The sequence below is a fragment of the Prionailurus bengalensis genome, chromosome D1, assembly GCF_016509475.1.
Source record: "Prionailurus bengalensis isolate Pbe53 chromosome D1, Fcat_Pben_1.1_paternal_pri, whole genome shotgun sequence".
Taxonomy (NCBI): domain Eukaryota; kingdom Metazoa; phylum Chordata; class Mammalia; order Carnivora; family Felidae; genus Prionailurus; species Prionailurus bengalensis.
In genome coordinates, this window is record NC_057346.1 from 43,398,948 (window position 1) to 43,417,661 (window position 18,714).

At 37.2% G+C, this 18,714-nt stretch overlaps 1 protein-coding gene across 3 annotated transcripts in view; it reads right to left on the reverse strand.

Moving 5' to 3' along the window:
* Positions 1 to 18,714, reverse strand: part of FOLH1B (folate hydrolase 1B) — a 73,728-nt gene that overhangs the window by 18,580 nt on the left and 36,434 nt on the right. For 2 of the 3 annotated variants that reach the window (XM_043579966.1, XM_043579965.1), the window contains exons 8-13: positions 14,646 to 14,744; positions 14,257 to 14,342; positions 12,626 to 12,745; positions 10,157 to 10,239; positions 4,648 to 4,711; positions 693 to 760 (exon numbers count right to left, since the gene is read on the reverse strand). In XM_043579966.1, coding sequence (XP_043435901.1) covers positions 693 to 760; positions 4,648 to 4,711; positions 10,157 to 10,239; positions 12,626 to 12,745; positions 14,257 to 14,342; positions 14,646 to 14,744 — 520 coding nt within the window. The remainder of the gene's footprint in view (positions 1 to 692; positions 761 to 4,647; positions 4,712 to 10,156; positions 10,240 to 12,625; positions 12,746 to 14,256; positions 14,343 to 14,645; positions 14,745 to 18,714) is intronic. The other variant, XM_043579967.1, reaches the window with a different exon arrangement.

Below are 18,714 nucleotides of genomic sequence, written 5' to 3' on the forward strand. Positions count from 1 at the left end.
AACTTTAGTCCCAGTGGGTTTAGGAGCAGGACAACTAAAGTGAAGAGTCGCCTGTCAGTCCTACAGGAATTCGGACACTGTCTCTCCAGCAGGTTCTGTACCTTGTGCCTCTGTCGGCACTAAGAGAACTTTAGCTGTCAGCCCAGGTCAGTGGGGCTCAGTGGAATGCAGCTCAAGTCAGGAAGTCAGAAAGGGGGGTACGTGGTCTCACTTAGCCTCTGCCCCAAATTGATTTGACCTTGGAGTCAGTACTTGGTGTTTTTACACATACTCTTTCTCAATCACTTAGAAACTTTAACTCTTCCTGCATCCTGGGATAACTGGTATCATGATATGAAGGAGTATAAAGCAGTTTTAAAATTAAGGACTTAAACCACAGGACCAAGTCCTGGTTCAGCTACTGCACAAGTTGTGTGACTTTGGTGGCTAATGCTTTTTGATCTCAGTGTTCTCCATTTTACATGGGGATGGTAGACGCAATGCTATCCAAAGGCTGCTTGAGGGCAGTTGGGGGAAATGGGATAACACGTGTAAATAGTTTATTCGATGCAATGTTCTCTGGAGTGGGTATTTGCTCTATGAGAAAAAGACAAGCTATAAAACAAGGCAGCTGCTTAACATAATAATGGTATCTCAATGAAACATCATTTGTAGAACTCAAATTTTCTAAAATGATATGTAATTATTTTTACCTCCTTTGTTAGGCTGTATACCAAGCTGTACATCAGTGGGGAGCAATCAACTCGTAGAGTATAGTTTCCTTAAAGATAAAAAAAGAATGGTTTTTTTATTTCATTTACTTCATTCTTTCATTCAAAGACCAGTGTTAACTCTTTAGCCAGAAAGATCCTTTTAGAACCTAAGTCCAATCAAAACCCTCCAACTCATGTCTCAATAAAACTCATCATGCTTACCTTGGTCCTCAGTTCCATACAAGAAACAACCCCCGTCACCTCTTCAAATCTTCACATCCCACTCTACCCAAGCAGGGACCTTCTCAGGGTCTTTGCACATACTGTTCCTTCAGCCTGGAACAGCATTCTGCATTACATCTGCATGCCTTAAAACTCCCCCACTTCACTTAGACCTCTAATGTCATGTTTTCGGAGAGTTGTCCCCTGAACACCCTACCTAAAAGAGCACCCTCTCTTCCCTTCATCCTAGCTACTCTTTCTCTCTTGACCTTGGATTATTTTTCTACTTATTAGTTACCTCCCACATGTGTTAAATATTTGCCTTTTTATTTGCCATCCTCACACCAGACTGTAAGTTCCATGGGAACAGGTAGTCTTTTTATTTGTTGCCATATCCCCAGGGCTTAGTACAGTCTTGGCATTTAGCATTTACCCAATAAATATCTGTTGTAAAAATGCATTTGTAAGGCAGGTGCTCTCCATCTAGTTGTGAATACAGAGCAGAGATGGGGTTCCCATTCCTCAGGAATTCTATGTCTAACGAGCTTGAGAATCTTGCAAACCAGCCAGGAGAGATGCCCTCAAGTAGCTGTGGGAGCACAGCGAGGAGTGACTAGAACAGGCTGGGGGCCTGGGGAAGGGGAAGTTAAGACAACTTCATCAAGGAATAGCCTGTACAAATGCCCCAAAATATAAAAGTACATGATGTGCTCAGAGAATGGCCAGAAACTCTTATCTCAAAGCTTAAGATCCATGTCTAGGAATGGCAAAAGTTGAGGCTTTAAAAATAAGTAGACACCCCAGCAGAATTGTTCCTGAAACTTGAAAGGCTGGTTCTAAAATTCAAGTGATGGGGCACCTGGATGGCTCAGTCGGTTAAGCATCCGAATTCCGCTCAGGTCATGATCTCACTGTTCACGGGTTGGAGCCCCTCATCAGGCTCTGTGCTGACAGCTCAGAGCCTGGAGCTGCTTCAGATTCTGTGTCTCCCTCTCTCTCTGCTCTCCCTTATGCTCTCCCCCCACCTCAAAAATAAATAAAAAAATTAAAATAAAATAAAATTCAACTGGAAGAAGAAATATGCACAAATTTTAGCTACCGCAATTTTTAAAACAGATAAATAGCCAATAAGAGTGTAAACCAGAGGGTCAGAGAGATAGTTTGGCAGCATTTATTGCAATGTATTGCACATATACCATGAGCAAGCAATGATACTGTAGTTCTCCACTCTCGACTTGTGTAGAAAAATGTAAGGCAGGCAAATAAAAAAGATATTGACTGCAACAAATGGAAACAATCTGACCATCAGCTGGAGAACTGAGACATAAATTGTTCTGTTGAATACACTGAAGAAGTTTAATTTTCAAGTGGAATAGATCTATATACACTGACATGGAAAGTTTTCCATAATATGCTGTTGCATGAAAAAGGCGAGATGCAGGACCATTTATCCTGCAATATGTAAGATTGCATAAGATTACATAAGATGTAATATGTAATGAAAACCTGTATAAGGTAGTGAGGGGGAACAGAATATAGGGATAAGAAGGATAAAGTTGACCAGCTTGATTTGAGTTTCAGCTCAATTCTTTACTAGCTGTGTGATCTTGGGAAAATTACTTAATCCCTCTGAATTCACAGTTTCCTCTTCTACACAAGGGAGACAATAAAGTACTCACCTCAGTGGATGATTGTGAGTATTAAATAAATTTTTACACATAAAGCCCTTAAGAGAGTACCTCCGACACTGTTGATAGGTTGTGTGAGCTGAGTTCTATATATGAATGTCAGTGTGATGGGAACACCCCAAACTGAGAACAGTAGTACCTTCAGAGAGAGGGCTGAGTTTGACATTTGTAAAGATTTTTGCTTTGTCTGTAAATTTTGCATTTTAACATGAGAAAGCCAGTGTATCACTTATTGTGTTATTTTAAAAAGTCATACTTAATAAGATTTTAAATATAAACCAAAGTAAGGTAAGTGTTGTCCTAATCTTAGGGTAACATGTGTGTCATTTGCTCTGGGTCTTGAAAATGATGGGGAGACCATGCAGCATTTTAAGGCAAGGAGTGACATAATCAACAAATTCCAATGATTTAAAAATATACATGAAAAATCAAATCTTGCAAACAAAGCTAGCAAGAAAGAGAACATTATTCTGCTTTTGAGAAATATATGTTTATGTATTTATTCTGTGTAGCGAAGGGGTTTCATCCTACCATGTGTTTGTTTTTAAGTATGGGTAATAGTTCCAAGCTAATATTTTTGAACTTTTACCCTGTGCAAGGCACAGGTGTGGGAGTTTTGTAAATATTAACCTCTTTTGCCCTTCTAAGAGCCTTTGAGGTATATGTTCTTGGCAACTCTATTTAGAGCTCAGAAAACTGAGACACAGAAGACAAGTAACAAGCTGAGGTCATACAACTAGGAAGTGGCTGTGCCACGAAAAAGGCCACACCCTTCACCATGACCATAAGAGGAGGGGGAAAGGATTACTGAACTGCACTGTGTGAGCCACCTTGGGGATGATGTAATTTAGACACCTGGACAAAGAAGAAATGTCAATGCCAACATGCCTCGGTCAAAAGGCATTGTCTCAATTATTGTGGATGTGATAAGTTTATCAATATACTACCAAAAAGATTCTCAAAGTCTACCCTTCATTGACTCATTCTTTGCTGCATGAATGCAACTCATGTGTCTTTAACAAGACATTAGGAAACCAGGAGTTATCAAGAAAGATCCTGTCTGTTACTTGCTGAAGAATATAGCCTAGTAACAGAAGTAGTCTGTAAAGCAAATAATTGTTTAGTAATGGTCATGAGGAGAGCTACAGACATGGCTTCCCTGAAAAAGTACCATTTCAGGAAGACTGTAAGAGTAAGAATGAAACAGATAGAGTGAGTGTGGAACAGCCATCCTAGTACAAGGAACAGCAGCTGCAATGTCTGGGAAGTTGCATGTAGTCAAGAACAGATAGATGAATGGGTATGGAGGGTAGTGACAATGGACTGCTCGATCTTGGAAATAGACCTGAGAATGTCCTTTCGATTGAATCTCTACTTACCAAAAGCAGATCCATTCTTAAAGTCCAGTCTTGAGTGTCTATCTCATTTCTCAAGCCTTTCCTGAACTTGCTACTCTTCTCTCCTCTGAACTCTCAGACCAGCCTCATTATAGCCTTCTTATAGTACCTGCATATATTAGAATCCTAGACTAATTTATTTCCTCATTTGTACTGAGTCACAAACTTCCAAGTGCAAGACTTACTAACTTCTGATTCCTCTGAAATACTGGAAAATTCATTGCATACAGAAGGGCTCAGTAACTATTTCTTGAATAGGAGGAAAAAATATTTAAGAGAAAATATACCTGGACATCAGTATTTCTTCCCAAATCTATCCACATGATATGATAAAACTAGCATTATATTTAAATTACACTTTTTTGCTACCCCATTCTAAAATCACAGAAATCTTCCGTTCTATGATTTACTGATTCATTTAACAGGTATTTACAATCCCTAGTGCAGACAAGGTAATCTGCCAGGTGAAGCAAATCAGAGAGGGCTGCTTTCCCAGATGAGCACTCTAGGTCTCACAGCTGCTGTGAGGCAAGGGTGGCATCCCAACACATGGGATGGATTTGCCTTCCTTATTAGTGCATAATTTATGAACTAAATGGCTGCTACTACCATGATCACACCTTTTCCTACAAGACCAATGAGATTCACCTTCTATAGAAGAATCAGCATTAATATAGGCCACACCACGCTCTTGAAGGAGTCTGGAATTCTCCTACAATAAAAAAAGAAAGAAAAGCATAAATATATACCATAACCTCCCCCTAAAACAATCATCTCTACATTTGCTGTGTGCAGCTTTCTGAATTAAGCTGACCACAAAACTGATATGTAGGATTCTCAAAGCGAGTTTGTTTGAAAGAATTTAAGTAAAGACTACTGCTAAGAAATAATAGGCAAAACATTTTTAAGACTAAAAATTAAAATGAACCTTTCCATCTTAATATGGTAAATAGAAAAGGAGTTGATTGCTTAACCATACCATAGTTTATCCTTTAAGAAATTCTCTTAGCGAACATGAATGACCTAAGAAAGAAAATCTGTGAGTGGAAATTTTCCCATGATTTTTTTTAATTTAAATAGAGATTATTACCCAATTCTCAGGGAATAAATAATCTCAAATTTATGGGTTAAAACTATGTGAGGTTTCTTTCTGGTCTATACGCAGAAGCCTGAAGTTCTCCTGTAGGATACCACCACCTACTGGTCAAGACTGATCATTGCACAACTTTAAAATGCTGACAAAAAGTGCAGCAGTTTTTTGAGCTATTAAGTGGATTTGAGTCTTCAAAACATGCAATTTCCTAAGCGTCCTGACAGTAAGAAAGAGAGTGGAAAAGATTTGCAACTGTAGGTGGGGAAAATAATTGAAGGAGATAAATAAACCTCAAAATATTTAGGCTCTTCCCGATGCCACCATAAATCTTTCCTGTCTTTAGGAACACTACTTTTTTTTTTTTTCCCCAAAGAAAATTGAAGTTTACAGGGCTTCTCCTAATTCCTAGAGAATATAATAGGAGCCAAATATGTTTTAAAGCATTACTGGAAGTAAACGAGATAAATTTTAAGTTTGCCTATATTTACAGCTAATGCTTCTATTACACAAAGCCAATAATACATGCAAGTAAAATTAATTTATTTAAAATTTTAAATCCAGTATAGTTAACACACAGTGTTATATAAATTTCAGGTGTATAATATAGTGATTCAACAATTCAACAATTATTCAGTGCTCATCATGATAAGTGTACTTTTAAGTCCCCTTCACCTATTTCACCCATCCCCCCACCCTCCCCTCTGGTAGCCATCAGTTTTTTCACTACAGTTAAGTCTCTTTCTTGGTTTCTCTCTCCTTCTCTCTCTCTCTCCCCTCATTGTTTGTTTTGTTTCTTAAATTTCACATATGAGTGAAATCATATGGTATTTGTCTTTCTCTGACTGACTTATTTCACTTAGCATTATACTCTCTGGATCCAACCATGTTGTTGCAAATGGCAGGATTTCATTCTTTTTGTGGCTTAATAATATTCCATTACATATATATGTGTGTGGGTGTGTGTGTATATATATATATATATATATACACACACCCATATATATATATATATATATACCCATATATATATATATATATATATATATACATACACCACATCTTGTTTGTCCATCTATTAATGGACACTTGGGCTGCTTCCATAACTTGGCTATTGTAAATAATGCTACTATTAACATAGAGTGCATTAATCTTTTTGAATTAGTGTTTTTTGTATTCTTTCAGTAATTACCCAGTTGTGGAATTACTGGATTATAGGGTAGTTCTATTTTCAATTTTTTGAGGAGCTTCCATACTGTTTTCCACAGTGGCTGCACCAGTTTACAGTCCGAACAACAATGCATGAGGTTCCTTTTTCTTCACATCTTGCCAACACTTTTGATTTTAGCCATTCTATCAGGTGTGAGGTGATCCTTCATGGTTTTGATTTCCATTTCCTTGGTGATAAGTGATGTTGAGCATCTTTTCATGTGTCTGTTGGCCATCTATATATCTTCTTGGGAGAATGCCTGTTCATGTCTTCTTCTACTTATTATTATTATTTTTTATCAGATTACTTGTTTTTTTGTGTGTTGAGTTGTAATAGTTCTTTGTATATTTTTACAAATATCTTCTCCCATTCAGTAGGTTGTCTTTCAGTATCATTCATGGTTTCCTTTGCTGTTCAGAAGGTTTTTATATTGATGTAATCTCAATAGTTTATTTTTGCTTTTGTTTCCTTTGCCTCAGGAAACATATTGAGAAAAAATGCTGCTATGGCCAATGTAATAGAAAGTACTGCCTATGCTCTCTTTTAGGATTTTTATGGCTTCAGGTCTCACATTTAGGTCCTTAATCCACTTTGAGTTTATTTTTGTGAATGATGTAAGAAAGCGGTCTTTGTCAAAGGCTAATTGACCATATAATTGTGGGTTTATTTTTGGGCATTCTATTCTATTCTACTGATCTATGTGTCTACTTTTGTGTCTACTTTTGTGCCAGTACCATACTGTTTGGGTTACTACAGCATGGTAGTATAACTTCAAATTTAGAATTATGATACCTCCAGCCTTGATACCTCAACCTGTAGATTGCTTTGCAGCAATCTGCATATATGCCTATATGTCATCTGCATATAGTGAAAGTTTTGCTTCTTCCTTACCAATTTGGATGACTTTGATTCTCTTGTCCAATTGCTATGGCTAGGCCTTCCAGTTCCATGTTGAATAAAAATGGTGAGACCTCCTTGTTTTCTTCTGGACCTTAGGTGAAAAAAGTTTTGTTTTTCACTATTTAGTATGATGTTCAGCTGTGGATTTTCGTTATTATGTTGAAGTATGTTCCCTCTAAACCTACTTTGTTGAGGGTTTTCATCATGAATGGATGTTGTATTTTGTCAAATGCTTTTCTCTATCTGTTGAAATGATTATATATATATATATATATTTTTTTTATAAAATTTTTTTTTCAACTTTTATTTATTTTTGGGACAGAGAGAGACAGAGCATGAACAGGGGAGGGGCAGAGAGAGAGGGAGACACAGAATCGGAAGCAGGCTCCAGGCTCTGAGCCATCAGCCCAGAGCCTGACGCGGGGCTCGAACTCACGGACCGCAAGATCGTGACCTGGCTGAAGTCGGACGCTTAACCGACTGCGCCACCCAGGCGCCCCAATGATTATATATTTTTTATCCATTCTCTTGTTGATATGATGTATCACGTTGATTGATTTGCAAATATACCACACAGGAATAAAACCCACTAAATCATGGTGAATGACTTTTTAAATGTATTTTTGGATTCAGTTAGCTAACATTTTGTTGAGGATTTTTACATCTATGTTCATTAGAGATACTGGCCTGTAGTTCTCTTTTTGTGTAGTATCTTTATCTAGGCTAGATATCAGATTATTGTTGTCCTCATACAATGAATTTAGAAGCTTTCTTTCTTCTTCTATTTTTGGATTAGTTTGAAAAGAATAGGTATTTGTTTTTGTTTTTGTTTTTTTAAATTTTCGGTAGAATTCACCTGTGTACCCATCTGGTCCTCCACTTTGGTTTGTTGGGAATATTTTAATTACTGATCCAATTTCATTGCTGGTAATTGATCTGTTCAAATTTTCTATTACTTCCTGATTCAGTTTTGGTAAATTATATGTTTATAAGAATTTATCCATTTCTTCTAGATTGTCCAATTTGTTGGCACATACAATTTTTCATAATATCCTCTTACAATCTTGTGTATTTCTGCGGTGTTGGTTGTTATTTCTTCTCTTTCATCTCTGATTTTGAGTACCCTCTCTTTTTCTTTGTTTTTTGGGGTTTTTTTGTTTTGTTTTTTGTTTTTGGTTTTTTTTGTTTTTTTGTTGGTTTTTTTTTTTTTTTTGATGAGTCTAGCTAAAGGTTTACCAACTTTATTGATCTTTTCAAGAACAAGCTGGTGGTTTCATTCATCTGTTCTATTATTATTATTTTTTTGTTTCTATTTTGTTTTTTTCTGCTCTAATCTTTATTATTCCCTTCCTTCTACTGATTTTGGATTTTGTTTGTTCTTGTTTGTTCTTCTTTTTCTCCTTTTGTTTGAGATTTTTCTTGCTTCTTGATTTAGGGCTATATTGCTATAAACTTCCCTCTTAGAACTGCTTTTGCTGCATCCCAAAGATTTTGGACCATTGCGTTTCATTGTCATTTGTCTCCACGTGTTTTTTTAATTTCTTCTTTGATTTCTTGGTTGACCTATTCATTGTTTGTATGAATAGCATGTTGTTTAACCTCCATGTTTTGTGGTCTTTACAAATTTTTTTCTTGTGGTCAATTTCTAGTTTTATAGCATTGTGGTCAGAAAAGATGCATGGTATGACTTTGATCTTTCGGAATTTGTTGAGGCTTCTTTTGCGGCCTAATATATGACCTATTCTGGAGAATGTTCCATGTACACTTGAAAAGAATGGTCCAGTGTGTCATTCAAAGCCCCTGTTTCCTTTTTGATTTTCTGATTGGATTATCTATCCACTGATGTAAATGGGGTGTCCCCTACTAGCATTGTATTATTATCAATTAGTTCCTTTATGTTTGTTATTAACTGCTTTATGTATTTGGGTGCTTTCATTTTAGGCACATAAATACTTACAATTGTTGTATCTTCTTATAACTGTATCTTTTATGATTGTATACTGTCCTTCTTTGTCTCTTATTACAGTCTTTGTTTTAAAGTCTACTTTGTCCACTGTATTACTACCCCAGATTTCTTTTCACATCCATTTGTATAAATGTTTCTCCATCCTTCATTTTCTATCTGCATATGTCTTGAGGTCTAAAATAAGTATCTTTTAGGCGGAATGTAGATGGGCCTTGTTTTTTAATCCATTCCATTCCCCTTTGTTTTTAGATCAGAGTGTTTAGTCCATTTACATTCAAAGTAATTATTGATGGGATGTAACTTATTGCCATTTTGTTACTTGTTTTATGGCTGTTTTTCAGTTTTTCTCTGTTCCTTTCTTTGCTCTCTTCTCTCATGGTTCGTTGGCTTTCTTTAGTGAATTACTTGGATTCATTCCTCTTTATTTTTCTCAAGTCTATTACTAGTTTCTGATTTGTGATGACCATTTGGTGTGTGTATAACATCTGCATAAAGGTAAATTTACTTTTAAAGGGGCCTATCAAATATTCTGCAGTGAGACTTTCTACCTCATTTTTAGCATGATTTAATTTAGAGTCAGTCACTAGGATATAAGGAACATAAATCTGAAAAGTATACCTTACTGTATAAGCTCAAGGGGTTATTTTAATGTGGTTAGCTTTAGTAGTTAATTTGCAAAGGGTAATAGAAATGTGAAACCTTATTTTGATATTTGGTTTCTAGTGAATTTACTTATTTGCCATAAAACTCCCAGAAAATGAAAACTAAATTACTTTGACAATTGACATTAAGTACCTTTAGAAGTTGAAACAAAACAGTTCTTTAATGACAAAGAGATTTTTCTTTTTGGACAAGGATATGTTGTTTCAGATTTTCTGGAAAAAAAAAGTTTGAATATGCTCTCACTGAATTCACTTGTTATTTTTGCCTCCTTGATAAGTCCTAACTGCTTTGTTGTGAAAATTTATATTGTAGCAAATTATCAACTAACCTCTGCCCACTCAGTAGAGCCAAGAAGACCAAATTCTTCTGCATCCCAGCTTGCAAACAAAATTGTTCTTCTAGGTCTCCATCCTAAAATATATGTGTATACACATAAATGCTGGGAAAATGCATTATACATCCAAGACACTGTAAAACTCAACAGCAAAACAACACTAAAATTCCACTGTTTGTTTAGAAAATGTGAACTGTAGTGAGAATTTTTACTTATATCATTTCCTTTTGTGAGATGTTAAAGCTGATTTGTCAGTACAAACGAGCACATTTGCACTGAAAAGTGGGGGGGGGATGTAGACATACCAAAAATTCCATTAGGTCATAATATTCTAAACAGTTTATAATGATTGGATACACACAGGCAGCCATCTGTGCTCTGCAGCTGCCTGGAGTGAAAGAAGAAAGTGCTAGATGTGGTCTGTGCTCTGAGAGCAGATCGAACCGAGAGAAAATTCCTTACAACTCTTCCACATTCTGGCATCATACACGCAATTGTTCAGTGTCAGCTGGTTGTGTGATTTCACTCCATTCTTTGCCAGAATTAGTCAACAGAAGCTCAGTTAGCAATACTGATGTCTGTGGCTGCTGCAATAATTCAGCATAACTCAACAAGGAGGTAATATGGCTTGGAGTGATAAACACTGACCTTGGAGTTAAAGAAAGATCTTACTTCAAATCCCAGTTCTTTCACCTACTAGCACTATGACCGAGGGGAAGTTATGCAAGCTTCCTCTGCCTCCCTCTCTTCATCTGTACACCAGAAAAAGCAAAGTGAGATGAAGATACTCCTTGATTGTTAGGAAGATTAAATGGAGTCGTGTTTACAAACACAGCACTTCAAATGTGCTCAAAAATGTGTCATTTTTTCCGCAAATAGTTCATTTCTGCTTAAGAATGTGTATCCCTACAGCTGAGTCCAGTGTTTTGTCAATTTGTTAATAATATAATTCAAATTTCCTATGAATTATTATTCCTCATCATTGCACTCTCTTGGCACACTATCATTGTCACTGCAATGTTTTGTATTTATCATAGGGAATCTTATTGCAAAATCATAAAATTTTTGTGTTCATGTTCAACACTACCTAATTTATGAGCTTTGTAAATTCAGATCTTCATAATTCTGTGTTCTTAAAACATAAAATAGCTTTGTGGAAAAAAATAATAGAGCCCCTTTACATTTTGTTTTAAAGAGAGACATGGTTTTGTGGGCTAGTAGCCAGAAATTTGAGTTTATTTTATTTTTTTAAAATTTTTTTAACATTTATTTATTTTTGAGACAGGGATTGACAGAGTACGAATGGGGGAGGGTCAGAGAGAGAGGGAGACACAGAATCTGAAACAGGCTCCAGGCTCTGAGCTGTCAGGACAGAGCCTGACGCGGGGCTCGAACTCACAGACTGCGAGATCATGACCTGAGCTGAAGTCGGACGCTTAACCGACTGAGCCACCCAGGCGCCCCCAGAAATTTGAGTTTAAACCTGGGTTCTTTGACTCTGCCACACACTAGCTATACAGCCATGGATGACTCACTCAATTCTGTGAAACTTGGTTAGCTTATTTGTGAAATGAGAACAGAAATAACTAAGTTAACTTCTCCCTGGTTGCTAGGAGTTCAAAACAAAGAATACGTGAAAGCACTTTCTCTGTGAAAACAAGTATCGTACAAACTTAATACAGTTTTGCTGTTGGTTGTTATTGCTGCTAAAAAAACACGGGTCACAATTAGAGCCCCCACACCCTGGTTTGCAGGGTCAGTAAAGAGAGTGGACTTTCTGCTCTCAATGTGTGATTTATTTTAAAAAGCAATCATTTGAACTAAGTGTTATCTTTGTTTTCATATGAAGATTCTAAAAGGACTGAAGCAATGGAGCTAGGAGTTTAAACCTAAGTTTTAGGAGAGCACACCAAGACTGAGGATGTGGGGACGCAAACATCAAACTTCTGAGAATCCTGTTAGACAGACACCAAAACTTCTCAGAGGAAGCTTCAATCCCCTCCCTTACTTGATGCCCTTGACCTGTTGTGTGAGGCTAGAAGGGCCGAAGGAACTTCTGCTCACAGTTCTCTGATCAGGACACGTTGGCCCATGACCTAACTTTGGTTTGTCTTCTGTGAAGAAATGCGTCTTCACCTTCTTTGTTGTCAAGAGCGACCCCTAACAGTATAATTCCCTTATTTCAGATTATAACTTTATAAATATCAATAATATAAACATTATTATATAAATAAGCAAAAATAAGTAAACAATATAATTATCTAACCCACACAAGAAACATGGCAACTAGTTACTGAAAGCTGTTCTATGCTACTAGGTATTACCAAGCACTTGATGTTTGCACGTATCCTGTCAGGTGGTCCCTCTCTCAGACCTACGAGAAGGTGGTAATTTTATACACTTTACAGAGGACCAAACTGAGATTCAGAGAGGATGATCTTTTTCCCTTGCTGTTTACATTACCTTCTTTTTTCAGTGTCCCAAAACTCCTCACAATTTCATGAACAACAGCTGCTCCACTCTGAGGGTCGATGCCTCCAAACACCCATGAGTCACGGTGACCTCCAAGAATGACATATCTGTCTAGGAAGCATCATTGCAAAATTATTTGTCATTCCAGGTCAATAACAGAGCGAACTGCAAGTGAGTCAAGAACATCTAAACACAGAGCACTCACGACTCAAAGAAAGAGCAGGGTTCCTGAAGACTTGTGTAAATATACTATTTTGGTCTGATTTTGATGGACAAAGAGAGTAGATGGGACAAGCAAAGGTATACTCAGTGTACAATGTACAATAACAATCATAAACATGTAAGTGACAGGGCACCTGGGGCACTCAGTTGGTTAAGTGTCCAACTCTTGATTTCAGCTCATGTCATGATCTCACGGTTCGTGGGTTCAAGACCTGCATGGGTTCTGCACCAAAGGTGTGGAGCCTGCTTGGGATTCTCTCTCTCCCTCTCTCTCTCTGCCCCTCCCCCACTCACTTGCACATGCTCTAAGTAAATGTAAAAAGAGACATAAGTAATAATAAGTATGGAATTATTCTATCCATCTCTTTTTATAATTCTCTGTCACTCCTCTCTTAGCTACTTAAAACTTTGTTTCCAGTATTTTCAGAGTAAGAGAACACAGTGGCCTCATAGTATGTTCTCCACTTCCTACTCCCATTCAGTTTTCAAGACACAGATCAACGATTTTACCTCTCCATGACCTTTTCCTAGCTTCCCCAGGGGAGAGAATTGCTCCCACTCTCCAGCTCTCAGAGCAATCCTACCATATCTGACAAAGCATTTACCACGCTTGAATGTATGGCTCCTCATCCCTGGCTTATGTCTTCATTTTTTCCCTCCATCCCCAATGCCTAATACAGAGCTGGCACAAAACAGGTAGTCAGTGAGATTCAATGAACTGCCAGTTATATATTATTTAGTACCCTCTGGAAGTATACCAGTATTCTTTACTCCTGAAAGAAAGCATTCGCTGCTTCTACAAAAAATATGTGATTTAACTGTATGCCTGTTAGTCAGAAATATATTACCCTAATCCTTAAGGAATTGAAACACAATGAAGTAAGACTATTTACAGAATAGAGTAAGCTGCAGGGTATCTGAAATTCTGTGGAAATCATGTGTCTATAGATCTCATTAACTTCAATAGAAGATAAGACTACATAAAGGATTCATTAATTCAAGGTTACCTTAATCTTCTAATAGTGTTATCTTTCACATAGATGTTTGTAGTTAACATGAAATATTACCCCAAGCAAACTACGTGGTAAACAAATCCAGAAAACCCAGAGAAAAGACCTCATAATGATCCCTCCCTGACCTTTCTCCCTCGATCCTTTAATTGAAGCATGCACAGCTTCACATTTACTATCCTTGGGCATCTAACCAACTTAGCCCCACGTTTACTCTTCTTCAAACATGTATCCCAATACAAAATTACCTCAATTTGTATATTTTGTGTCCATGTAAGTTCCATTAGGGCCAAGAAGTGCTTTGTTCACCTTACATTCCCAGAGCACAGAGCAGTGCCCGGCCCGGAAAGATTGCTCAATCAATATTTGCTGAGCAAATGATTAATTTACCTGGTTCCACTGCTCCTCTGAGAGTTCCGATCACGTTGTATATTCTGGTTACTTTATTGTTAGAATGGATGTGCATCTTGACTTTTCTAATGCAAAAATAAAGAATGCATTCTGAAAATCCTGGTTAACACTTTGCCACCTGCAATTTTTTAACTCTTACATCATTTTAAAGATTTCTAAATGTACACATGCAAGAATTACATTGTCCAGCTGTCCAATACAAATGATGTAAGTGTATTCCCCTCTACAACCTGTGGCTTTGTTCCCTTTTGGTACCAGATAGATTTTACTTTTCCAGTCATCCTCTGTAAGTATTTTTTGTTTTTTTGTTTTTTTTTTTGAAAAAAGTTTTTCTTGCCTGAGAGTTACAATAAAAATAGTCTCTTAACTGCGTAGAAAAGTTTCCAATAAAGCCAGGGCCAACATTGTAGGGCACTTGGAGACTTCCTTTCCAGCTGCTGTCTGGCGGTGCTGATCCACCCATTTTCCTATGGAACACAAAAAGTATTATTAGCTGAAGAAAAACTTTAGAGCTATCAGCTAAAATGTCAATGAGCTTGCTTTCTTGAGTGCCTGCTCATGATAGCTTCAGGAGTCAGGGATATGCCAGTTAACCCTTACTCGGACTCGTAGGAGGTAGAGTCTAAGTTCCTAGTCTAAAGTAGACTAGGTTCCTAGTCTGAAGTCTGAAGTAGAAGTTCCTCCTACTTCAGAGATGAGGGCGTGAGGCTCAGAGAGATAGGCAACTTGCTTGTAGTCATGCAGCTGGTAAGTGGTATAGCTGAGGGTCAAATGTTTGGGAAGAATCCAGACTCTTCGTTCTCAGTTTCTAATAGAAAGTCTGTTTAACATGCCTCCAGGGAATGCTGTGAGGAAAGAGCTCTGATGTCAAATTCTGGGATTTTCCATTTTGTTATTTCTCCTACTGATAAATATATCCCCAAATATGGACATGCTAATCTTTCACAAGGTATCTTCACTCATAAAGAGCAAAGGAAATGATTTTACTTCAATCAACAGTCTGTAAATCTTCACGAAATTTTTGCAAACTTTTAAATTTTTATTTATTTATTTTTTAAGTAGAGGGGCACCTGGGTGGCTCAGTTGGTTAAGAGTCTGACTTCAGCTCAGGTCATGTTCTCACGGTTCATGGGTTTGAGACCTGCATCAGGGTCTGTGCTGACAGCTCAGAGCCTGGAGGCTGCTTCAGATTCTGTGCCCCTCTCTCTCTCTCTCTTTCTCTCTCTCTCTCTCTCTCTGCCCCTCCCCCATTCACGCTCTGTCTCTCTCTCTCAAAAATAAATAAACATTTAAAAAAAAATTTAAGGTAGAAAGATTCAAGCAGACTAGCCAGTACATGCAACTAGCCCTGGTTATTTCTCAGCAGGTGACTGAGAAAGGTAATATGACAGTGTTTATGGAATGAAGGAGTTCTTGTGGTTTTATCTCAACATATATGCCTTTATTCTTTTAAGAGCATTGACTTATTCTTGGTTTGGGCACAGAAACCTTTGCTAAATTGCAGCAAATAGAAGAACATGGTTCAAGAGAAAATGAAGAGTGTGGAAAATATCAATCTATCTTTTATGACTTTATCTCTCATCATAGAACTTCATGCACCCTAGGCTTTGCAAAGGAGCATGCTTTACAGTTCCCTCTTTGTTGTGTGCCTACACACAGGCACTGTTCCCTGCCTACCTATTTGAGGAAATGTGACAAGTTCAACTTGACCTAGAATCTAGTGCACACACAATGCTAAAGCAATTGATTAGATTATCTTCTCATGGAAGCCTAATTATAAGTAATATTCTGTTTTAAAATGCTCTATCAGGGAGTAAATCCTTTTTTCCCCCCCATATCACAGAGGAGTTTGGCTAATAAACATAATTTCAAGTAACATACTATAAAATTTGTCTTTTTATATTAAAATTTCACATAAATAGCATCAAGTAATATGAAGGGGCCTTTTACATTGGTAGAAAGCATAATCCGTCAAAACAGCAGAGTACTAAGTATGTAAAACAGTTGCAGAGCGGGGCGCCTGGGTGGCGCAGTCGGTTAAGCGTCCGACTTCAGCCAGGTCACGATCTCGCGGTCCGGGAGTTCGAGCCCCGCGTCGGGCTCTGGGCTGATGGCTCGGAGCCTGGAGCCTGTTTCCGATTCTGTGTCTCCCTCTCTCTCTGACCCTCCCCCGTTCATGCTCTGTCTCTCTCTGTCCCCAAAATAAATAAACGTTGAAAAAAAAAATTAAAAAAAAAAAAAAAGTTGCAGAGCACAGGGGCACCTAGGTGGCTCAGTCTGTTAAACATCTGACTTCAGCTCAGGTCATGATCTCATAGTTTATGATTTCGAGCTCCAGATCAGGCTTTCTGCTGTTAGCACAAAGTCCACTTCAGATCCTCTGTCTCCCTCTCTCAGCCCTTCCCCCCATAAAATAAACATTAAAAAAAAAGTTGTGGAGCACAAGTGAAGAAAAATATACCATGCTTCATTATATGTAAAATATTTCTATAATGATATATTATAAGTTAACAACACTAATTGTTCTTGAGGTGGAAATGGGTTAGATGGAAACCTCTTCCTGTATACCCCTTTGAATTTTGAACCATGTAAATGTATTTCCTTTTCAAAATAAAAACATGAAAAATATAACAAGGTAATTTCAACAGGAAGAATAATAGCCAATTGTATATTACTACATAAGGAAGGTAACGATTAGTCCATATTCCCACAAGATAATAAACTATAAAGCAGAAATTATAGTGTTCCACAAGGACAAGTAAACAGATGACTAGAATAGAATATAATAGCTGAATATAAGAATTTGATGTATCAGTTCAGGAAATATCACAGATCTATGGAGAATAGAGGTTTTAGTCAATAAATGTTACTGAGATTATTAGGAATATAAATTCTTTAGGTACTTCCCTCACTCTATAAATAAAAAATAAATTCCAAGAAAATTAAAAAGTTAAATATTAAACTTCCAAACCATAAAAATTTGAGGAAATATACATGTTGAAATGTCTCTGAAAGGACTTGTTCAATAAATATATGCAAACAGCACGGCATTTAAAATCTATATCCTGTAGCAAATCACTTTTTATGTGTGCATTTGGCAAAGATTTACGGTCTACGATGTTCAAGACATTGTGTTATACTCAAGACATTTGTGTTATAAGGAACACAAATATGTACATGACCTTTTTCCACCAAAAAGTTTAGTCAGAAGTTAGTCAGAAGAAGGTACATATAAAGTCAACAATAATATAAAACAAAGCAAGACCAATGGTAGAGAAAATTCTAAAGAATATAGACAAAAGACAGCTTGATTTAGCTTGTGGCAACTTTTTAGAGGTTTTACTTATCTGAATTTTAAAGGATGAGTTAAGATCCGGGCATGGGAAGATGACATGGAGAGCATTCTAGGTACTAAGTATGACATGAAGAGGTACAAATGCAGAGAAGTATAGAGCAAGTGTAAGGCATGGTGATTGTTCTGGCTGGGGATTAAGGGATTAGGGTACCATGACAGAAGCTTGAAAAGAAGTAAGACTGCTTCTGGAAAGATGGAGATGAGCTTTACCCTATTCTTCTGGTTAAGTACAACAACTAAATTCTCTGGGCCATAAGTATATACAACACACATTAGGCTCTCAAAGCCTAGGCTGGGACTTCAGGGTATAAGAAAAGACAAAGATGAGTTCCTCTGTTTATTTTTTGGCTTATCTATCCCAGACTTGGAGCTGAAGAAGCTGACAAGCCAGAAATGTCATGTGGCATATCTAGAACATGCTATCTGACAAGAGCTGAATGCATGCTCTTCCCAAGCACCTATGGAACATTTTTTCAGGATAGACTATATATTAGGCTATAAAATCAGTTTAAATGAATTTAAATGGCTGCAGTCATGCAACCCTTTTATAAATTATACAATCTGTTTATTAATCCAACCACAAAAGGAAGAATTTAACAATTAAAGATGGGAATTTGGGAAATATATGGAAATATATAGGGAAATCAAAGAACTAACTCCTAAATACACAATGGGTGAAAGAAAAAAATGCCAAGAATAATTAGGAAATACTTAGTGATGAATGAAAATGCAGACATGATGTATCTAAACTTACGGGATGCAGCTAAAGCAGTGCTTGGAGGAAAAGTATAGCTGTAAACATCTACATTTAAAAAGGAGAAAGACATTGGGGCACCTGGGTGGCTCAGTCAGTTGAGCGTCTGACTGCAGCTCAAGTCATGATCTTTCAGTTGGTGAGTTCAAGCCCCGTGTCAGGCTCTGTGCTGACAGCTCAGAGCCTGGAGCCTGCTTCTGATTCTGTGTCTCCCTGTCTCTCTCTGCCCCTCCACCATTCATGCTCTGTCTCTCTTTCTCTCAAAAATAAATAAACATTAAAATAAATTTTTTAAAAAAGGAGAAAGACATCAATCAATAAACTAGTC